This window comes from Zootoca vivipara, chromosome 7 (genome assembly GCF_965207765.1).
Source record: "Zootoca vivipara chromosome 7, rZooViv2.hap1.1, whole genome shotgun sequence".
NCBI classification, from domain to species: domain Eukaryota; kingdom Metazoa; phylum Chordata; class Lepidosauria; order Squamata; family Lacertidae; genus Zootoca; species Zootoca vivipara.
In genome coordinates, this window is record NC_142590.1 from 23,158,420 (window position 1) to 23,177,308 (window position 18,889).

The 18,889-nt window shown below is 45.0% G+C and overlaps 1 protein-coding gene across 5 annotated transcripts in view; it reads left to right on the forward strand.

Annotated features, from left to right (window-relative positions):
• The first annotated feature begins 1,280 nt into the window (after positions 1-1,280).
• Positions 1,281-18,889, forward strand: part of EVI5 (ecotropic viral integration site 5) — a 68,932-nt gene continuing 51,323 nt past the window's right edge. For 4 of the 5 annotated variants that reach the window (XM_060276732.2, XM_088673804.1, XM_088673805.1 and 1 more), the window contains exons 1-2: positions 1,281-1,557; positions 13,994-14,211. In XM_060276732.2, the coding sequence (XP_060132715.2) occupies positions 14,063-14,211 (149 nt within the window). In that variant the 5' untranslated portion in view covers positions 1,281-1,557; positions 13,994-14,062. Of the gene's footprint in view, positions 1,558-13,993; positions 14,212-16,870; positions 17,013-18,889 lie in introns of those variants that run through there. The other variant, XM_060276733.2, reaches the window with a different exon arrangement.

The following is an 18,889-nucleotide window of genomic DNA, read 5'->3' on the forward strand; positions in this document are numbered from 1 at the left end:
TCCGTACAGGATTCCTGCCTTGTTTAGTGGCTGGAACCTTCCTACATTTTTTGGACTAGGGGAAGGCTGAGGTTTTGTTTATTTTAGACTTTTGGGTGACAAGTGACTTTAATTAAAGTCTAATAAATGGAAAAGTAATAATAAATGAATTTTGAGTGTCGCTACCTGGTTTGGTAATAGGTTGGCCCAACAAAACTGGGATCTCCTGACTTGGGACAGCGATGAAACTAGGCTTTATTTCACCCATAGCTGCCAAGTTTTCGCTTTTCTCGCGAGGAAGCCTATTCAGCATAAGGGAAAATCCCTGTAAAAAAGGGATAACTTGGAAGCTATGATTTCACCTGGGTTAAAGACCAAGTTTGGCATCCCAAACGCATTTGTGTACACACACACACAAACAGGCTGGGAGTCTCAATGGTGCCACTCTAGAGGTTAGCACAGGGGGGAGGGCTTTGGGAAATGTCAAAGAGGATCATGGAACTGCTTGTGTGTGTGTCTATGAAAAAGGGAGAGTGAAAGAATGGTTTTATATTATGATTCTAATTAAGGTTGATTTTGGCAATTTCCCATTAAAAAGCTCAAAAACTATTTTGTTGTTGAGATTTTGCAAAGAAAGCGAAAGCGTCCCTGTTTCCCAGGGGCAGTCCCGGATAGCCATTCCGGTTTCTGGTTTGATCCCGGAATGTCCTGCTTTTCCTTAGGACACCCTTATTTTCATCTGAGAAATGTTGGAGGGTGTGGTAGGATGTCTCTGTTTTCATTGGAGAAATGTTGGAGGGCATGGAGTTCTCTGACCCCAGAACCGTCTGAAGGCAATTGTGTAAACGGAATTATTTAAAATTTTAAATATTTTATTATGGGGTGGTATACAAATTTGAAGAAGAAGAAATAGAAGAGGAAGAAGAAGAAGAAGAGGAAGAAGCAAAGGAAGGAAGGAGCAGAGGAAGAAGTATGGTTAGGAAGAACCCATGTGTTATGACAACACAGTTCCCATCATAGATCTTGTTTTCTCCTAAGGAGATAGTGCCCTTTTCCCCGCCGGGAGAAAGCAGAGAAGCGAGCTAGCATTCAAGGCAGCCAAACCACGCGCGAGAAAACCTGCCCGGCTGCTTGACGCCGTGCAGCCTGCATTATTTCCTCGGTAGGGAAGGCAGCCCCGGCCCCCGCCGAGAGGCCGGCCTTCCTCCCAAGCCAACCCGCGGGGCGTTGCAGCCCGGCTGCCCGGCGGCATTCCCTTCCTCGCCGTTCGCCCTCTCGTCCAGCCTCGAGTCGCCTGCCCCGACGGCGGAGGGGGCGCGTGCGCCTGCGCGCGGGTCTCTCCCAGGGACGTGGCCCGCTTTCTCGAGGCTGGAGCTGCTCGAGAAAGGGTGGAGAGAGAAGGAGGGAGGGAAGGAAGGAAGGAAGGGGGAAAGAGAGGACCAAGAAAGGCGGGACGCCGTCCGGGCAGCGAGCTCCGAGGAAACAGCAGCAGCGGCGGCGGCGGCGGCGGCTCCGGGCCGGCCTGGCTGCCCAGGAAACTGATGTTCTCGCCTCCTCTCCCCGGCAAAGGCTTCCAAGGTGAGCGAGCGGCGCCCCTTCTGGCCCCCATCGCTCCTTTGCACCCCAGGGAGGAGGAAGAGACCCCATGGGAAGAGCCCACCCACCCACCACCCCGGGGGAAGGGGTGCCAGGGTGGGGGAGCCCGGTGGCCTTGGAGAGGGCCAGGGGCGCACGGAGCCCCGTCGCCGCGCCGCGCCCTAGAGACGCGAATGACAGGAAGGTGTGGACGTCTCTCCCCCCCCCCTTTCTTTTCTTTCTCTGTCTCCTCGGGCCTGTTGTGGCCTCGCAAAGAGGGCTGCTCTGAATGCTCTCCCTTCCCCGCGTCTTGCAGGCGCTTGGCTGCAAAAGGAATCGCAACAGAGCAAACATCGGAGAGCGCGCTGCTTGCGCTGGTGCGGGATTTCGTCGGGGTTTCCTCCTCCTCCTCCTCCTCCTTTCCACCCACCGGATTTCCTCTCTGCGGTGGGGGAACGACCCCTGTGTTGTGTGTGTCTGTGGTTAGTCTTTGTGGCAACGTCCTTTCTTGGCTCTCCCAGGCTGAGCACCAGCTCCAAGTGAAGGGACCTGACCCGGCACTATCAGACAGGGCATAACCCCTCAGAGATGGGACCGGGTTTTTCCTTACAGATGCTCAGCCATCAGCAGGAGTGCCCCTGAGTATGGGCAGAGCGCTTTCTGCTTAACCACAGAAAGGTTGCACCCGCAGATGGCATGACACAAAAGGTCAGCCTTGTAGCTCAGTTGTTGAGGATTGATTTCAACCCATGGGATGCATGTACGGGAAGGGGGATATATGAAACTTTCCCCCGACCTAAGAACTGAGTGGCTCTTGTCAGTCCGCACTAGGTCCACGAGGCCCCCCCCCCCCCAATCCCATCCCAACCACATATGGCAAAGAAGAATTTTTCTTATCCTGCGTGTAATTCTCGATCGGAGGTGGAGCTGTCTTAAATCAGATGTGCCCATTTTGCAGATCCTTTTATGGCAGCAGCAAGCTACATACATGCACACATGATGCCATGCATTTTAACATCTCTGCATTCTCTCCTGCAAAACAGTTGGTTGAGATGAGGAGGAAGGAGCCCCAAAGGAGCTCAGGCGTGGAGTTAGTTCCTTAGAGAAGCTTAAGTATGTCTGAGACACTGTTTTGGAAAAATAAGCTCTAGTCCTCTGGTCCTTTTGACTTGGCTTGGTTGCACCACCCATTACGGAGACTGGTATGTTTTCCCTGTTTAAGGCTTGGAACCATTTCCCCTCAGCTGCTTTTTCCCTTCCCTTTGCCCAGCTATGGTATCCCATAGGACGCTCTGGGATAACAGCAAGGTTTTTATTACTGATACTGCTCATTCTCATAAGAAGATTCCATTACCCTTGCAGTGGAAGAAGAGAGATTCTGTTGATAAGTGTGGATCTTGCCTGGGGGAGTGAATTACCCAAGACATCTAGTTTGAGCCCAGTGGCCTTTACGAGGGGTAACATGTTGATTTCAGCTGGCTTGCAAGCACCTAACAGAATCAATACAAGTTTCTACACGAACCATGTTAACTGATGCCTATCTCCTCCTTAAATGGCAGTAGAATGAATTGAGGAGGTGGTCCTTCAGAAGATGCTAGATATTTAAAAGTGACTGATCCTCCTGCATCCCCGAGGCACTGGAAATATTGATCCGTCTGAGTCTTTGCTCGCTACTATAGTTCAAAACAGGTTTTGTCCATTATAAATACTCATGTACCAAATGTTCTTCTGCAGAGTTGCAATTTGGACAGACATGATCTTCAGATTGACTAATTCTAAACCAGAAAGCTTGCATAAGAGTGATGAGCTTGCATAAGGATATTGTCATTTTTCCACAGAATAATAACCCACTTCCTGTTTTTTTTTTAAAAAAAGGTGTTTTTAAAAAATCCCTGTTAAGTCAGCTATTTGTATACTCGGCATGCCGAGAGGTTCAGTCCGGGATAGCTTTCCGGGAAGTTCAGTTTGCTTTTCGAAGAGTTTATGTTTCCTCCAAAATTCACCCCAAAAGATACCGTGATGAAACTTTTGAGAGAATAAATGATGTTTAAAGCAGAGGTGCATGCTCAGATCGGCGAGGGTTGCTCAAACCAATGATGGAGGCCTAGGTGAAAATGCATCATTCAGCATAGCCGAAAACGATGCACTTCAGAATCTAGAGGCAGTGTGTATACAGGGATAGAGGCATTTCCCCTCCCTTCTCCCACTCTTGATTTGCCTGTGGGGCTTAGCTGACCCACAAAGATGTGGGGAAAGGTGCAGACAGTGGGTGTTTGGAATTCCCCCACGGAGTAGCGAGTGGAGTGGGAAGGAGGCCGAAATCTTATTTTGTGCAGGCGTCTTTGTAGGGAGGAGAAAGCTGACCTTGAGGGAAAAACAAAAGCTTGCTCCAGTTGGAACAACGATGTTTGCTTGCTGAGTTAAAAAGAGAGGGGTGGGGTATCCCCCTAGGATATCCAACTTAAATACTCTGGGAGATAGGCTGAAGGCCAAGCCACACATTACAGTTGGTTTATTATCACTGGTCTCACGTTGTCTGTACAGTACTAAATATAGTTGGATTGGGCAAGGGGGGGGCACTGATTTGATTCTGGTGCCGGGGGTGGAGATGTTGTTTAACACACTTTCCCTTGCACAATTTTCCCATTCTTAATTGCTGCACCCCTGCTCCACAGGGAAATATTTAAGTGCCTGTATCATGCCTGCATATTCTCATTCCCTCTCTCTCTCTCTCTCTCTCTCTCTCTCTCTCTCTCTCTCTCTCTCTCTCTCTCTCTCTCCCTCCCTCCCCCCCTGCAAATCAGCTCAGCAGATAGTATTTTTGCAAAAGGGTTATTTAGAGACTGAGGGAGGTAACCTTCCCCCTCCCGCTGCATTTTTTCAATGCTGCTTTACTGATCAAATCAGCATCTTCTTTCCCTGCATGCAATTGTTTTAAAACAAACAAACTCAAAACACCAGGAGCTCAATCAAAGATTTCCCAGCATAGCATGCAATTTGTCCCTAAGGCAGCTCAGCATTTGTTACCTTGCTGTGGCAGGCTACTATAGTCTAGTTTGAGATTTACTTACATTTTGACACTATTTTTTACTGGTAGTTTTTCTGATGGTTGCTGAGATTTTGAGCCAGGCCAGAGAAGCTCACATCAATGTTTGGGAGAGTGACTGTCAGGTGCATATTGAAAAGTCATGGGGTACTGTTGTGTTTTCCCCTTGATCCGATTTCCTCATCGTCTCCACATTGTTTGATGCTGAGTCCTGGTGTTTTGTGGTTAGAGGGAAATTACATGGTTTTTCTGCAGATGGTTGATAAGAAGTGGATAGAAAGGCAGGGCTTGTATTAAGGAGGTGCATGAAGACTAGAGGAAGACTAACTAGGAATAGGCAATTGGTGCATGACTTTCTAGGATTTTGTGTTTTTAATGTGGACAATTGACTTTACCGGACACTGAGGTCCAGTGCCGAGGGCCTTCTGGCGGTTCCCTCATTGCAAGAAGCCAAGTTGCAGGGAACCAGACAGAGGGCCTTCTCGGTAGTGGCGCCCGCCTTGTGGAACGCCCTCCCACCAGATGTCAAAGAGAAAAACAGCTACCAGATTTTAGAAGACATCTGAAGGCAGCCCTGTTTAGAGAGGCTTTTAATCTTTAATTGATTATTTTATTCTTCTGTTGGAAGCCGCCCAGAGTGGCTGGGGAAACCCAGTCAGATGGGCGGGGTATAAATAATAAATTATTATTATTATTATTATTATTATTATTATTTATTTACCCCAACATAATTCACTGGCAGCTGCCCCCCCCCCCCCCGCCGCCCCTTGCTGGGTATGCCCATGATAGAACATTATTATGATTTCCATTGATCTGGGCATTAGACTTCCGTTGATGCAGCCTGGAATAGCATTAGCTTTTTTGCTGCAGAATCACACTGTTGAGTCATGTTAAGCTTGAGGTCCACTACGACCCCTAGATCCTTTTCGCATGTGCTACTTACTGGCAAGCTAGCTGTCTCCCATCTTATATTTGTGCAGCTGGTTATTCCTGCGTAGGTGTGTAGAACCTTAACATTTGTCCCTATTGAAATTAATTTGTTAGTTTGGGCCCAGTTCTCCTCTCTGTTAAGGTCAGTGGTACCTCGGTTTATGAACACAATTGGTTCCGGAAGTCTGTTCATAAACTGAAGCGTTCATAAACTGAAGCGAACTTTCCCATTGAAAGTAATGGAAAGTGAATTAATCCGTTCCAGACGGTCCGCGGAGTAAGCGTTCATAAACTGAAGCAAACTTTCCCATTGAAAGTAATGGAAAGTGGATTAATCCGTTCCAAATGGGTCCGCGGAGTACTTAAACTGAAGCGTTCATAAACTGAAGCATGGGTGTAATTGGTTCCGGAAGTCTGTTCATAAACTGAAGTGTTCATAAACTGAAGCAAACTTTCCCATTGAAAGTAATGGAAAATGAATTAATCCGTTCCAGATGGGTCCGCGGCGTTCATAAACCGAAAATTCATAAACCGAGGTGTTCATAAACCGAGGTTCCACTGTATTGAATTCTGATTCTGTCTTCTGTGGCATTAGCTACCCCTCCCAGTTTGGTGTCACCTGCAGCAAATTTGATGAGCACCCCCTCAATTCCTTCTCGCCCAAGTCATTTATAAAGACGTTGAACAACAACGGGCCCAGGACAGAAGAACCCTGGTGGCACCCCCACTTCTCACTTTGTTCCAGGATGATAAGAAACCATTAGTGAGCATTCTTGGGGTTCGGTCAGTCAACCAGCTATACAAACCCACCTAACAGTTACCTTGCCCAGCCAATGTTTTACTTGCTTTTTCACAAGAATAACAAGGGAGACTTTGTGAGAATCCTTCCTGAAATCAAGATCCACAACATTCCCCTGATCCACCAAGCTTGTAACTTATCAAAAAAAGAGATTTGTCTGGCCTGATTTAATAGTTTCATTCAGCACGTGCACGTCAAAGATAGGATTCCGTTGTAAATCTTATTTCAGTTCTTGTTGAGTATAAATTGTTTTCTGCTTGGCTGCTTTCCCATTTAACAAGAGCTGTCTGATGGTCATAGTTGTTATAACTTTTTTTTTTGCTCTGCCTGTTTGTTTTTATTGGTTGGATATTATCTTGCTTACCCTGATAGTGCAGGAAAGGGAAAGTTTAGTTCATCTTTAGGTCATTGCAAATACAAGACTATGCCAATTTTTATCTAAAACAGTAATTTTGTGTCAGTTCATTTTATTTTTTAACAAAAGTCTTTTCTTAAGTGTTGGGTTTAATAGCTCCATTTTCCACAATCCACTTACTGAATAAATAATGTTCAAAGAGAATAAAGAAAAATATATTAATATATGATAATGGTTGGTCATATTGAAGAGCTGAATGTGAAAAGGAGTAACTTATATCTTCCATCTCGTTTTTTAAACAGGATATTCAGGATCTTGCGTTCCAGTAACTTTCTAATAACATCGCTAGCCAGCAATTTGAATATACTTATTCTTAACTGGAAAATTCATTCTTAATACATATTAGTATCCCCTGTCTTAGATTATGTCTTTAATCCAGAGGTCGCAAACAATAAGACAAAACCACTGTGTGTTAATTTCTAAGGCTGCCATTTGTTGGGGTGACTGGTATATAACAGATATGGTGTGATACCATTTGGAACTGCACTGCTGAATATGGGGTGGGTGTTACTGGCAAGTATCAGGGTCCATCTTTCATCCCTGTTGTGTATTCCTATTTTCCATAGATTACCAGCAAATATATAGGAATTTCCTGGGTGCTTTGAGATGAATTGGAGGGCAAACACTTTAATATTCGTTGATTATTATTTCTCAAAAGTTAAATTGGTCAAGCAACATCAATAGTATTATTAATAAGGTCCACCAGAGGTTGTATTTTCTGCGTCAACTAAGGAAATCTAAATTGCCCCAGGAAGTGTTGATCCAATTTTACAGAAGCATCATTGAAACTGTTCTCTGTAATTCTATTACTGCTTGGTATGGTACAGCCTCCAAGACAGACAAGAAAAGGCTCCAACGAGCTGTAAGAATTGCAGAAAGGGTAATTGGTGCCAGCTTGCCTACAATAGAGACAATCTATGCTACCAGAGTTAAGAAGAGAGCAGAGAGAATTGCAGCAGAGCCTTTACATCCCTGCCATCATCTGCTAGATTTACTCCCATCTGGACGTCACTACAGGTCTTCATGTACAAAATCGGCCAGGCACAGGAACAGTTTTTTCCCTTGTGCCATTAAATTGTTAAATTTGTAGATGTGCAGCTGAAGGGGAGGTCAATTATGGGTGGGTTTCTTTGCTTATTTGTATTGTGAGTGGAACAGTGTGTGTGTGTTTACATTGCAATGTAGCCGAAACAAATTCCAAGTATGTTGGAAAATGTACTTGGCCAATAATAATAATAAATTATTATTATTATTATTATTATTATTATTATTTTACCATCGCTTGGTTTACGCGCTGGAAAATCTAGGTGATATTTTCCCCCCTCCAAGGTGTGCTTTTCTTCCTTCGCATCTCATTATTTCAGCTGTCCTCACTTAGGTTCGAATGCATTCACACTTGAGTTTGGATATAAAAGCAATGAATTTTGAGGTGCGGATTCCATTAGCCTCATTGAGTCATGAAAAATCTGACATGCTTTGTATAAGTCAAGAAAATGTATTGGAGAAGCTAGTGATTTCCGGTACAGGTTAGCGAAAAGCAAGAGCTGTTGGCATCCGTCTGTCTCGAGAGACAATGGAGTGTGCCTCCAGGGTGAAGTCAAACCACTGCAGCAGCAGCAGCAGTGACTTCCACGGGACACAAGCCTGGACAGTGGGTACGGAGGTCCTGGATTGCCCAGAAGACAAGACCTGCCCCACATTGTCCTCGTTGATGTGGTCCAAAGTAAAGCAGAGCAATGTGTTTGGCTGTCGGAGTTGCAGGAAGGAGGTGTAGAAGATGCCATCCAACCATCTTAGGGACTCTACTCTGGAATTGTGTAGGGTTTTCTCTTTAGCCTTTTCTTCTCCCGAAGATGTCCCACAAGGCAGCGGAGGTTTAGGACCAGAGTTTTCCATCTCTGAGATTGGCTGCTTTCCCAGCTTGATGAGCCCCACCTGCCCCTCACTTCCCTCTACAGCATATGCAGAAACCACATTCTTGACCGCTGGACTCACTACAGCCATACCTCATGTTATGTCCGTTTCAGGATGTGTCTTTTCGGGATACGGGCGTGCCGAACCCGGAAGTCCTGGAACGGGTTGCTTCCGGGTTCGGCGTGCGCACATGCGCAGAAGTGCTAAATTGTGCTTTGCGCAGAAGCACCAAATTACGTCACACGCCTGCGCAAGCGCAGCGCTTCAGAATGCGGCCTTTTCAGGTTGCGAACAGATCCCGTTCGCAACCAGAGGTACCACTGTACTTGTCTCGTCCTCTCAACCTGCCGGAGTCTGTCTTCACATGCAGGGAAACTCCCTAACTCACCAAGAGTTTGAGACCCATTGGCTACGCCCACCTGGTCGAAGTCATTCCCGCGGTGTGGGACTAACTACCCCAGAAGGAGCACAGTGTGTACTTACACGCTTACTATTACCCTGAGTAGACCTGCAGGAATACAATGCAGGAATCTGAACATTTTTTACCCAAATGCATAATGTAAATCAATTTCCTTTAAAGCTATCCATTAAGCATTGCATTCTGTACCATCTACTAACAGGAGTAAAAATCACGTTTACATATATGTACAAACACACAGAGAGCGTATTTGGTACCGTACATGTATTAAGTAGATTAAATTTTACAATAATAGTGGTATGTCGGTGAGGTAAACTAAATATCTGTCAACTTCTTTTCAGCTGACTCCAAAACCTGGAGTGAGCAAATCTGCGCAGAAAAGTGCTTGAGGCAACAGGCAGGGGAAAGTACAACTTTCCTTCTCCGTGTGTCCTTTTAGTTGTAAAAAACAAAAACAACCCTCTAGTTTAATGTGGGTTCAGAGAAGACATGTGAATAAACAACAAGGCTGCCTCAACTTGTCTGATTTGGCCCTTACATGAGTCTGTACGTGAAGTCTCCAAAGAGCATTTTCAGTAGGTTGCTGTGTGAAACCTAGATATACCCTGTTTCCCCTTTTTTAATACGTAGTCAAAAAGTAAGCCATGGCAGGGTTTTTAAGCATTTCAGAAATATAATACATACCCTGAAAATAAGCCATACTTCCGCGCTGCGGAAACCAACCCCCACAGGCACCTTCACTCACAGAGTCACTCCATGCGGCCGGCACTGCAGGAGCGCGATCAGCTGTGAAGCGGCGCTCCAAGAGTTTCGCTTAACAGCTGATCGCGCTCCCGCTTTGCTGTCTGCATCCCCGCGCTCCGCCTTCTCGTCCACTGCTGTCCCTGCCGCTTCCGTGCTTGCCGCCACCGCTGGGCTCACTGCTTCTTCCTTGCCTGGCCCGGCCAAGGAGCTTGGAGCGCCCTGCAGCGGCGGGCGGAGCGCCTGAGCCAGCGGCCTCTGCCTGGCCCGGCCAAGGACGTCTGCCACCCCGCCACCCGGAACCGGTGGCTGCTGCAGTGCCGAGCACTTAAGAGAGCCCAGCAGTGCCCTGAGCCGTAAAAACCGCACCAGTAATAAAAAAAAATAAGACATCCCACCGAAAGTAAGCCACCCTGTGTTTTTTTTTGCGGGAAAAAAGTTATAAAAGGGGAAACACGGGTATTTGTGCCCAGCACTTGTAAGAGACAAACTGGAAAGGCCAAGCGTACCTTGACACTTTCCCCTTTCTTGCTTTTGCTAAACATGACGATGATGTTACCTGAGAAACAAAAATGCTAACCTGTGCTGGCATTTACAGGTACATAGTGACCGTATTTTGCGGTTCTGCAGAAGTATTTCAAATTAAAGCTTCAAGAAGTCATGTGAACTAGAGAACCCCTGGGCTCAGGTCAAACAACATTTTCAAGTTCTGTGGAAACTTGCTTTGTGGGGGAATAAATACCTGTCATTGCTTTTAAAAAGAGAGAGAACGTTTGCTGTTCTTTGAGGCTTTGTGGGGGTTTTTTATCACATTAAAATTATGCATATTTACTTCTGCAGTTTTTACTTCTCCTTTCAAGTTCAGTCAGTGGCTATTAAAAAAAACACAACCTGGTGTTTTTGGGTTCCACTAATGTAGAAGCATTTTCTCGGAGTGAAAGTTTTTTCTCTTTTCTTGGCACAGAGCAATTTCTGCCTTGCTCTTGGTTGCTTCCATTGTGCCAAAGAAAACAAATCTCTTGGCTTGTGAAGTATCACCAACAAGAAGAAACCTCTTGCATGTAAATACGGCTGGCAAATGAGACCGTCTGTTCCGGGTTGGCATTGTTCTCTGTATTCAAATTTATGGAGGTGAATCAGAGACAAACATTGGCACCAGAGGCCTGCAGGAGCAAACAGGCTGCAGGATGAGTACACAGCTCACCCTGTAGCAAAGCAAAGCAAAAAATCCAGCATCCTTGATAAAGGGAGCCCTGTTGACTTGGGTCAAAGGTCTACACTGTATAGTCTAGCATCTTATTCTCACAGTGACCAAGCAGATGCCTACAATTGTGGTTCCTAATTGGTGGTCCGCAGACCACAGAGGGGTCCATGTAACCCTCCTAGGGGTTCTGTGGCACATGCTGAGTCATCTCGTTGGGGTGGGCATGTTCTCGTGTGAGAGCATGGCGCCCAAAAGCGTGTGAGATCGCAGCACCTAAAAACGCAGGTCACGTGACTTGCATGAGAGTGTGGCTTGGTTTTGTGCTGGGACATGTCGGAGGGTATGGTGACACCGTTCCCGTAACAAAAACTACCCCAGAGATATCTCCACACCTTGCACAATCTTAGACACCCCTGTCATGTCCAACCATGCTCACTTTCTTTCGAAACTGAAAAGCCCCCACACCTTTAATCTTAGGAGGGTTGATCCAGCCCTTTGATCATTTCGGTTCCTGTTTTCTGAACCTTTTCTGGCTCCACACCATCGTTTTTGAGGTGAGAGGACCAGAATGCAGTGGCGTAGCTTGGGTTACCAATACCCCGGGGCCGTGCGGACAGAGTACGCATGCACATTCAACTGCCTAACGGTATCCACGTCACCCATGAGATTGCAATTGCAGAGATAAGATTTGTATAATGGCATTGTGATATTGGCAGGTTTTTTTTCCAGTCCCTTTCCTAATGATCCCTAACATGGAATTTGCCTGTTTTCATAGCTGCCACACACTGGATCAACATATCCATTGATCTTTCAGTGGAGTCTTGCTCCTGGTCAGTACAGACCCCATTAGTTTATATGTGAAGTTGGCAACAACAACAAAGACTCCGTGTGAATCACTTTACATTGAATTGTGCTTGCCATTTTAGTGATAATTCACTTTTTTTGGAGCTCCCTGAAATCTCGTTTTGTTTTAACCAAGAATGTTGTTGTTGTTTAGTCGTTTAGTCGTGTCCGACTCTTCGTGACCCCATGGACCAGAGCACGCCAGGCACTCCTGTCTTGCACTGCCTCCCGCAGTTTGGTCAAACTCATGTTCGTAGCTTCAAGAACACTGTCCAACCATCTTGTCCTCTGACGTCCCCTTCTCCTAGTGCCCTCAATCTTTCCCAACATCAGGGTCTTTTCCAAGGATTCTTCTCTACTTATGAGGTGGCCAAAGTATTGGAGCCTCAGCTTCACGATCTGTCCTTCCAGGGAGCACTCAGGGCTGATTTCCTTAAGAATGGATAGGTTTGATCTTCTTGCAGTCCATGGGACTCTCAAGAGTCTCCTCCAGCACCATAATTCAAAAGCATCAATTCTTCGGCAATCAGCCTTCTTTATGGTCCAGCTCTCACTTCCATACATCACTACTGGGAAAACCATAGCTTTAACTATATGGACCTTTGTCGGCAAGGTGATGTCTCTGCTTTTTAAGATGCTGTCTAGGTTTGTCATTGCTTTTCTCCCAAGAAGCAGGCGTCTTTTAATTTCGTGACTGCTGTCACCATCTGCAGTGATCAAGGAGCCCAAGAAGGTAAAATCTCTCACTGCTTCCATTTCTTCCCCTTCTATTTGCCAGGAGGTGATGGGACCAGTGGCCATGATCTTGGTTTTTTTGATGTTGAGCTTCAGACCATATTTTGCGCTCTCCTCTTTCACCCTCATTAAAAGGTTCTTTAATTCCTCCTCGCTTTCTGCCATCAAGGTTGTGTCATCTGCATATCTGAGGTTGTTGATATTTCTTCCGGCAATCTTAATTCCGGCTTGGGATTCATCTAGTCCAGCCTTTCGCATGATGAATTCTGCATATAAGTTAAATAAGCAGGGAGACAATATACAACCTTGTCGTACTCCTTTCCCAATTTTGAACCACTCAAGAATGAATTTTGAACCAACCAAGAATGATTTCATGGTTAATCCTGAAGCAAACCTGGCTATCTCACTGCTCATCATCTCAGCAATGCTGAGAAAAAATTTATCACCCATCTGCTACTGTAAAAGGTATTTAACATACATTTAAATCTCTTAATTATCACCGGCTGTAATTTTTTGCCATCCATTTCCCACCTTGATTCTTTTTTCTTCATATACCTGCCAGCTAAGATTTCACTTCATGCATCTAAAGAAGTAGGTTTGAGTCCGCAGAAGCTCATGCCATTAAAAAAGGTTAGTCTTTCAGGTGCCACAAAACTCCTTTGTTTTTACTATAAATGTGAAATAGGTCATGGGTGTAGCCAAGGGAGGGCTGGTCCCCTTAGATCCACAAATATTATTGAAAAGCATTGAAAGTAATCACTTATCTGAGGTTCTCCCCACCCCCACCCCCACCCCACCCCGGCAGAAGCCTGCCTCCTGCAATGTCCTATTTATGGGGTATTTTTTACCCATGATTTCCCAAGAAAAGTTCAACAACTTTGATTTCCTTAAAAAAAAAAGCTCAAAAATCCATCGCACTGGTTCCCTTCTTTGTTAACACGCAAACGACTGGTAAGATATATGCATAGCGGCCAAGTTATCCCTTTTTTACAGGGATTTTCCCTTATGCTGAATAGGCTTCCTCGCGAGAAAAGTGAAAACTTGGCAGCTATGGATATATGTGAGCAGGCCAGCTAGTAAAATTTGGCTGTGGGACTAGACCTTTTTGCGGAAGTCTTATTAGCTTTAGATGTTGCTTTTTCAGAACTGGCAAATGCTTGCTTTTCTATCAATTCTTTCTTCTCATTAAATAAAAGCACCAGTGATCATTAGTAGATACCTGAGATGATTCTATGTGGCTGAACAAATTACAGTTGCATGGAAAGGGAAGGAGAAAAAACAAAGATGGGGTGTGTGAATCCACTGGAGAGATCCAGCTAAACACCTATGGCTATGTGCTTTCGCTTCCTGACCAGGGAGCTGTTAAATGCCTCCTTGTCTGCTTTCCTCCTCAGGTGGCGACAGACAAGGTTACAGGGAAGCTGAGTTCTACTCTCTCATGGGTGAAGAACACTGTCAGTCAAATGGCCAGCCAGGTGGCAAGTCCATCTGCTTCATTACACACAGCATCCTCCTCTACCACGCTCTCGACTCCAGCGATGTCCCCGTTGTCCCCCGCGGAATTGAGTCCCGATGACTTAGAGCTATTGGCCAAATTAGAAGAGCAAAACAGGTGAGTGGCAGCTTAGCTTTCCTGGTGGTGCTCAGGTTCTGAAATCGGTTCCAGTGGCGGGGCATGTTTTCCAGCTTATTAGTCTGGCCATTGGTCGCGAGCCGTATAATTACCTGGCAAGGCGATAAGCTCAGCTTGGAAGGTATCCCAGTAGCCTGGGGTGTAGCCGTTCTGTCATATGCGTCTGCTGCCAGGTGAGTGAGTCTGGGCAGCCTGCGGCATGTCGAATTGTGCAGGTGGGTGGCTTGGTTTTAAAACAACAACAACAGCACGTTCCTGTGCTTTCTTGGAAAGCTAAGCTAGTTGTGTTCAAAGATGTGGAACATATAATTTCCTTTAAATCTCCCAAGTTTCCACCTGGTTTTTCGGGAAAACGCTGGGAATTCTTTCTTAATCAAGACTTACGTACCTTGCATTGCGGTTCAGTTTCATATTCCTCCGTGACCAGACAGACCATAGTTTTTGTCACAATAAAGGGTTGTGACACTACAACCTTACCCGAATATTGTACGTAAGACTGCAGTTCAATTGTCTTGTTGTTGTTGTTGTTGTTGTTGTTGTTTTGTTAATGCCTTCTCAATAGGCTTGAATGCAAAAAAGGTCCTAAAAGTACAATAGTTATAAATACAATTGACTTGAGCAATGTCTCTTCATCAAGGTCCCTGTGCTTTGGTGTTTTGTGTTCTTCCTCGGCCTTGTGCGCATGGTAAACCAAACCATGGCTTAATTTGTGACAGCCCCCCTCCCCCCCCCGGTGCTACGTGCAGCACAAACAGTTTCCCCTGTCTTGTGAACCTAGATCATAGTTAACTTGTTTGTTGCAAACCAACTGTGAGTAGTAAGCAGAAAAATAAGCCAAGAACAAACATTAGCTTGTCTTTCTAGTTTTCCACGTGTAGTTTGTTTGAATCAGATAAAGCAAACCACGATCTGGGGCCATGCAACAAGACAAGCTAGACTATGGTTGGTTTGTGACGCATGTGTCACCCACAGGGGCTGGCAGGAGGAACATTCACAATTCAAAGCAAGCTACAGTGGTACCTCGACTTACGAAGGTGATCCATTCTGCGGCGCTCTTCGTAAGTCGAAACCTTTTGTTTTCGGATGTTGAAGTGTCCATTTTGGGCATGCGCGAAGCGCGGCTTTGCGCATGTGCAGACCGCGCGCACCGCTTCTGCGCATGCGCAGACCACACACGCGCAGCGAAAATACTTCCGGGTTTGCCGACTTCGTAAGTTGAGGTACCACTGTATGTAGTTGTGGTTGATTGCTATAAACCAGGCTTCCCCAAACTAAGGCCCGCAGGCCGGATGCCCACGAGGCTCTTTTATGTGGCCCCCGGCAACCCCCGCCGCCCGCTGCCGCCACCCGCTCTTAACGGCGCGGCAAGGCACGGCTACCCACTTCCAGGTCACTGGAGTGTCAGAAATAGCTTGTGCGCATGCACAAGCGTCATTTCTGGCGCACTTCCGGGCCGGAGGAGGCCCATGCACATGCACACAAGCTATTTCCGGTGTTCCAGCAACCTGGAAGTGCGCCGAATATCGTGTGTGGTCACGCGTATGGGCGCGTGCTCCAGCCCGCAGCACGATCGGCGCTGGTGGCACAGGCCCTCAGCGAGGTAAGTTTGGGGACCCCTGCATAAGCAGTGTAACTACAGGAGTGTTACAGGTACTCATTGTATATCAACTGTCCCGTATCACCACTGTCAAAACTATCCCTTCTATGTCATTGCCCAAGTATTTTAAATCATTTTTTTCTTGATGGAATATGGTCCTGCTGTGCTAAGGCTGTACAGTATGTTGGTTGGTGTCCTCTAGTTTGGTGATGTTTTGTTTTGTTTTGATTTGATTTGTTTTGATTTGTTTTGATTTGTTTTGATTTGTTTTGATTTGTTTTGATTTGTTTTGTTTAAGAAGCTGGTGTTTTATGTTTTGTGTATTGATTTGTTACCTTTCGATGGCCGCTTTTAACCATTTTTGTTTCTTAATTGGATTGTGAGTCTCCGAGAGACTGTCTCTTCCTGTAGCACTCAAAGAGAACAGTAGTTTTATCTGTCCTCCTAAAAATCATGAATGCCAGCAAGGATACATCAATGTGCCCATCTTTCTAATTTATACACTTCAGTAGGGTTTTTGTGTGTGTGTGTGTCCTCTTTTTCTTTTAGAGTGCCTTTTGTGTCATTTCATTTTATCACAGATCTCTCCTAGTCCATCCATTCTCTGTTTCACTTTTGCTCTCTTTCAATGTTTGAGTAACGCTTATATTCTTCAGAAAACAGAAGTAACTACTTTCAGGTGCTGGTATGTGTGTGCTCTTAAAATGGGAAATTCCTTTAGATTTAATCCTAAGAGATAAAAGCGGAATACCAAGTGTTTGGAAAGCCTTATTGAAAACTTGCTTAGAAACCTGAGGAATTGCCTGCGTTCACTCACTAAATGTATGAACCTAACAGTTCTTCGGAGCTCTGCAGGATTCAGATTACACATTCCGTCACTGTGGAAAACAAACTTTGACCTGAGCATGTGCAAAAGATTTGACAAAAACGGAAGTGTGGAGAGAAAAAAAAGGAAGTAGGGAACCTTTCTCTGGACAAGTACTCGGTTTCTTTATTTTTTAAAGTTACACGGGGTTAAGTTCCCCTCCAATATAAATTGGAACGGTTCATTCTTAACCAATCAGGAATCTGTTTGAGGAACGTAAATCATTGATGGAATTGAAGTCGTTTTCTTTTCTACTGGCTGCTTACGTTATCATAAACTGCAAATTCTGAATTAAAAAAGAGCCATGGACTTATCAAGGTAAGGATTACACCATAGAATTGGGATAAATACTTCAAAATACAAACGTTTGCCACAGTCCTGTTTGCAAAATTATGACTTGCTATGGTGAAGTCTTTCTTTTATTCTTCAAGAGTAGGCAACCACACTTTCTATGCTTATTTGGAGTTTGGACTTGTTTATGGCGCTGCTTGTAAGGGAAAGGTTTTCTTTGTGTTTTTCAAATGTAAGGAACGTAGCAGTTTTGCCTTGTAGACAAGTCGGGTAAGAAATTATTAAATTTAATGAGCCATGTCTTAATATTCAAAAGTTAGTCCGTCTTTGCACACTGATGGTAAGAGTTACCATTCCAAATCTTGTATTTGAGCCTTGTACTTGCTTTTCTCTCTGTTTTCCCCTTCTGCTCAACTGCCTGTGACGTCCTGTGCCTTACCTTGATTTTTAGTTACAGATAATCCGCATGTGTTGCCTGTTCAGGTAAATTGCTGTTTTAACTGAGTGCAAGGTTGCTTTGAACATAAACAGTGGCAGAAAAGCTACTGTTACAGCTGATTCATAAGCTTACGATAATCTTAAATGCTAAAAAGCTAAGGAAGTAGAAATGGAGCAGAGAGCCTGCTGTAAGCCCCCTTTCCCACCTCCAGGACATTAATTCTATATTCCCTGGATTCATGTTAAGCCATAAAGTGGTCTAGTTCTATCATAGGTGGCTCATTCCCTCGGCAATTTATGAGAATTTGTGGTTCTCTTTGTTAACTGGCAATTTTCATTAAGCCAACAACTGCAAATGTAGAAGCATTTTGGGTATTTGCTTTTCAGCATAACAAGTGTTTAAAGTATTTCTATAAAGTTGATGAGCAAACAGCTATTCCTTTAAGGCAGCCTTTGCGAACTTGGCGTTCTCCAGATGTTTTTGGACTACCCCATTAGCTCTAGCTAGCATGACTGGCCGGGGGTGATGGGAATTGTAGTCCAAAACATCTGGAGAGCGCCAGCTTGGCAAAGGCTGCCTTAAAGGAAAAATGCAGGCTATGTTTAGTAATCTCAGCTCATTTGCCCAATATATTTAGAAAGGAGGTTGTGAATGGAGCAGGGGAATTGGGTGCATTGGGGAAAAGGTTACAATACTAAGTTGGGCATCTCAACAGAGCAAACCGCAAATGAGAAAATAGTTTGGAATTTGATTCTGCCATTGATAAATCAAATGTCCCAAAGTAGAACCATAAGACATCCAAGTGAACAACAAAATTGTAAGCAATATATAACTGCTGATAGGGCTTCTGACGAGAAGAGGAGTGGAAAGTGAACTTTCCCCCAGTTATTGGCAGATGATAATGATGACGATAGCATCAGTTCAGTCCAATCAACGGGACTTACTCATTTGTTAAATGAGGCTTAGTCACTACTTAGTATGTTCATGGTTTCAGCCTCACTTATAAGTTGTGCTTAATACTTAGCTACAACTAGAATGGAATTACCAGCAAACACATTTCCCCTAAATGTGTGTATGCTATTACTGCAAATATAGGGATGAGGAGACATGGTCAGATCCGGAGCAGGGGACATACTTGACCTTTGCAATACCTGCTGATTCTTCCTGGCAAATGCCCCCTTTCCATTTTTGGAGTCTGGCTGTGACACACACCCACACACCCACACCTGTGTGTTCCATTTCTCCCTTTAATAATTATACCTTTTGACTCATCAGCTTCATTAAATACTCTCTTACGTTGGGGGGGGGGGGAAAGAGACCACTTCAAAGAACAAGATTCTGATTCCAGTGCTAAAATATTTTAACTTGGTCCGGTTGTTACTTTGCTTAGTCTCAAAGGGTAATAATGAAGGAGGTCGTGCAAACAAGCGTGCTTAAGTTTAGTTCATGGCAGAGCTGTCAGTTT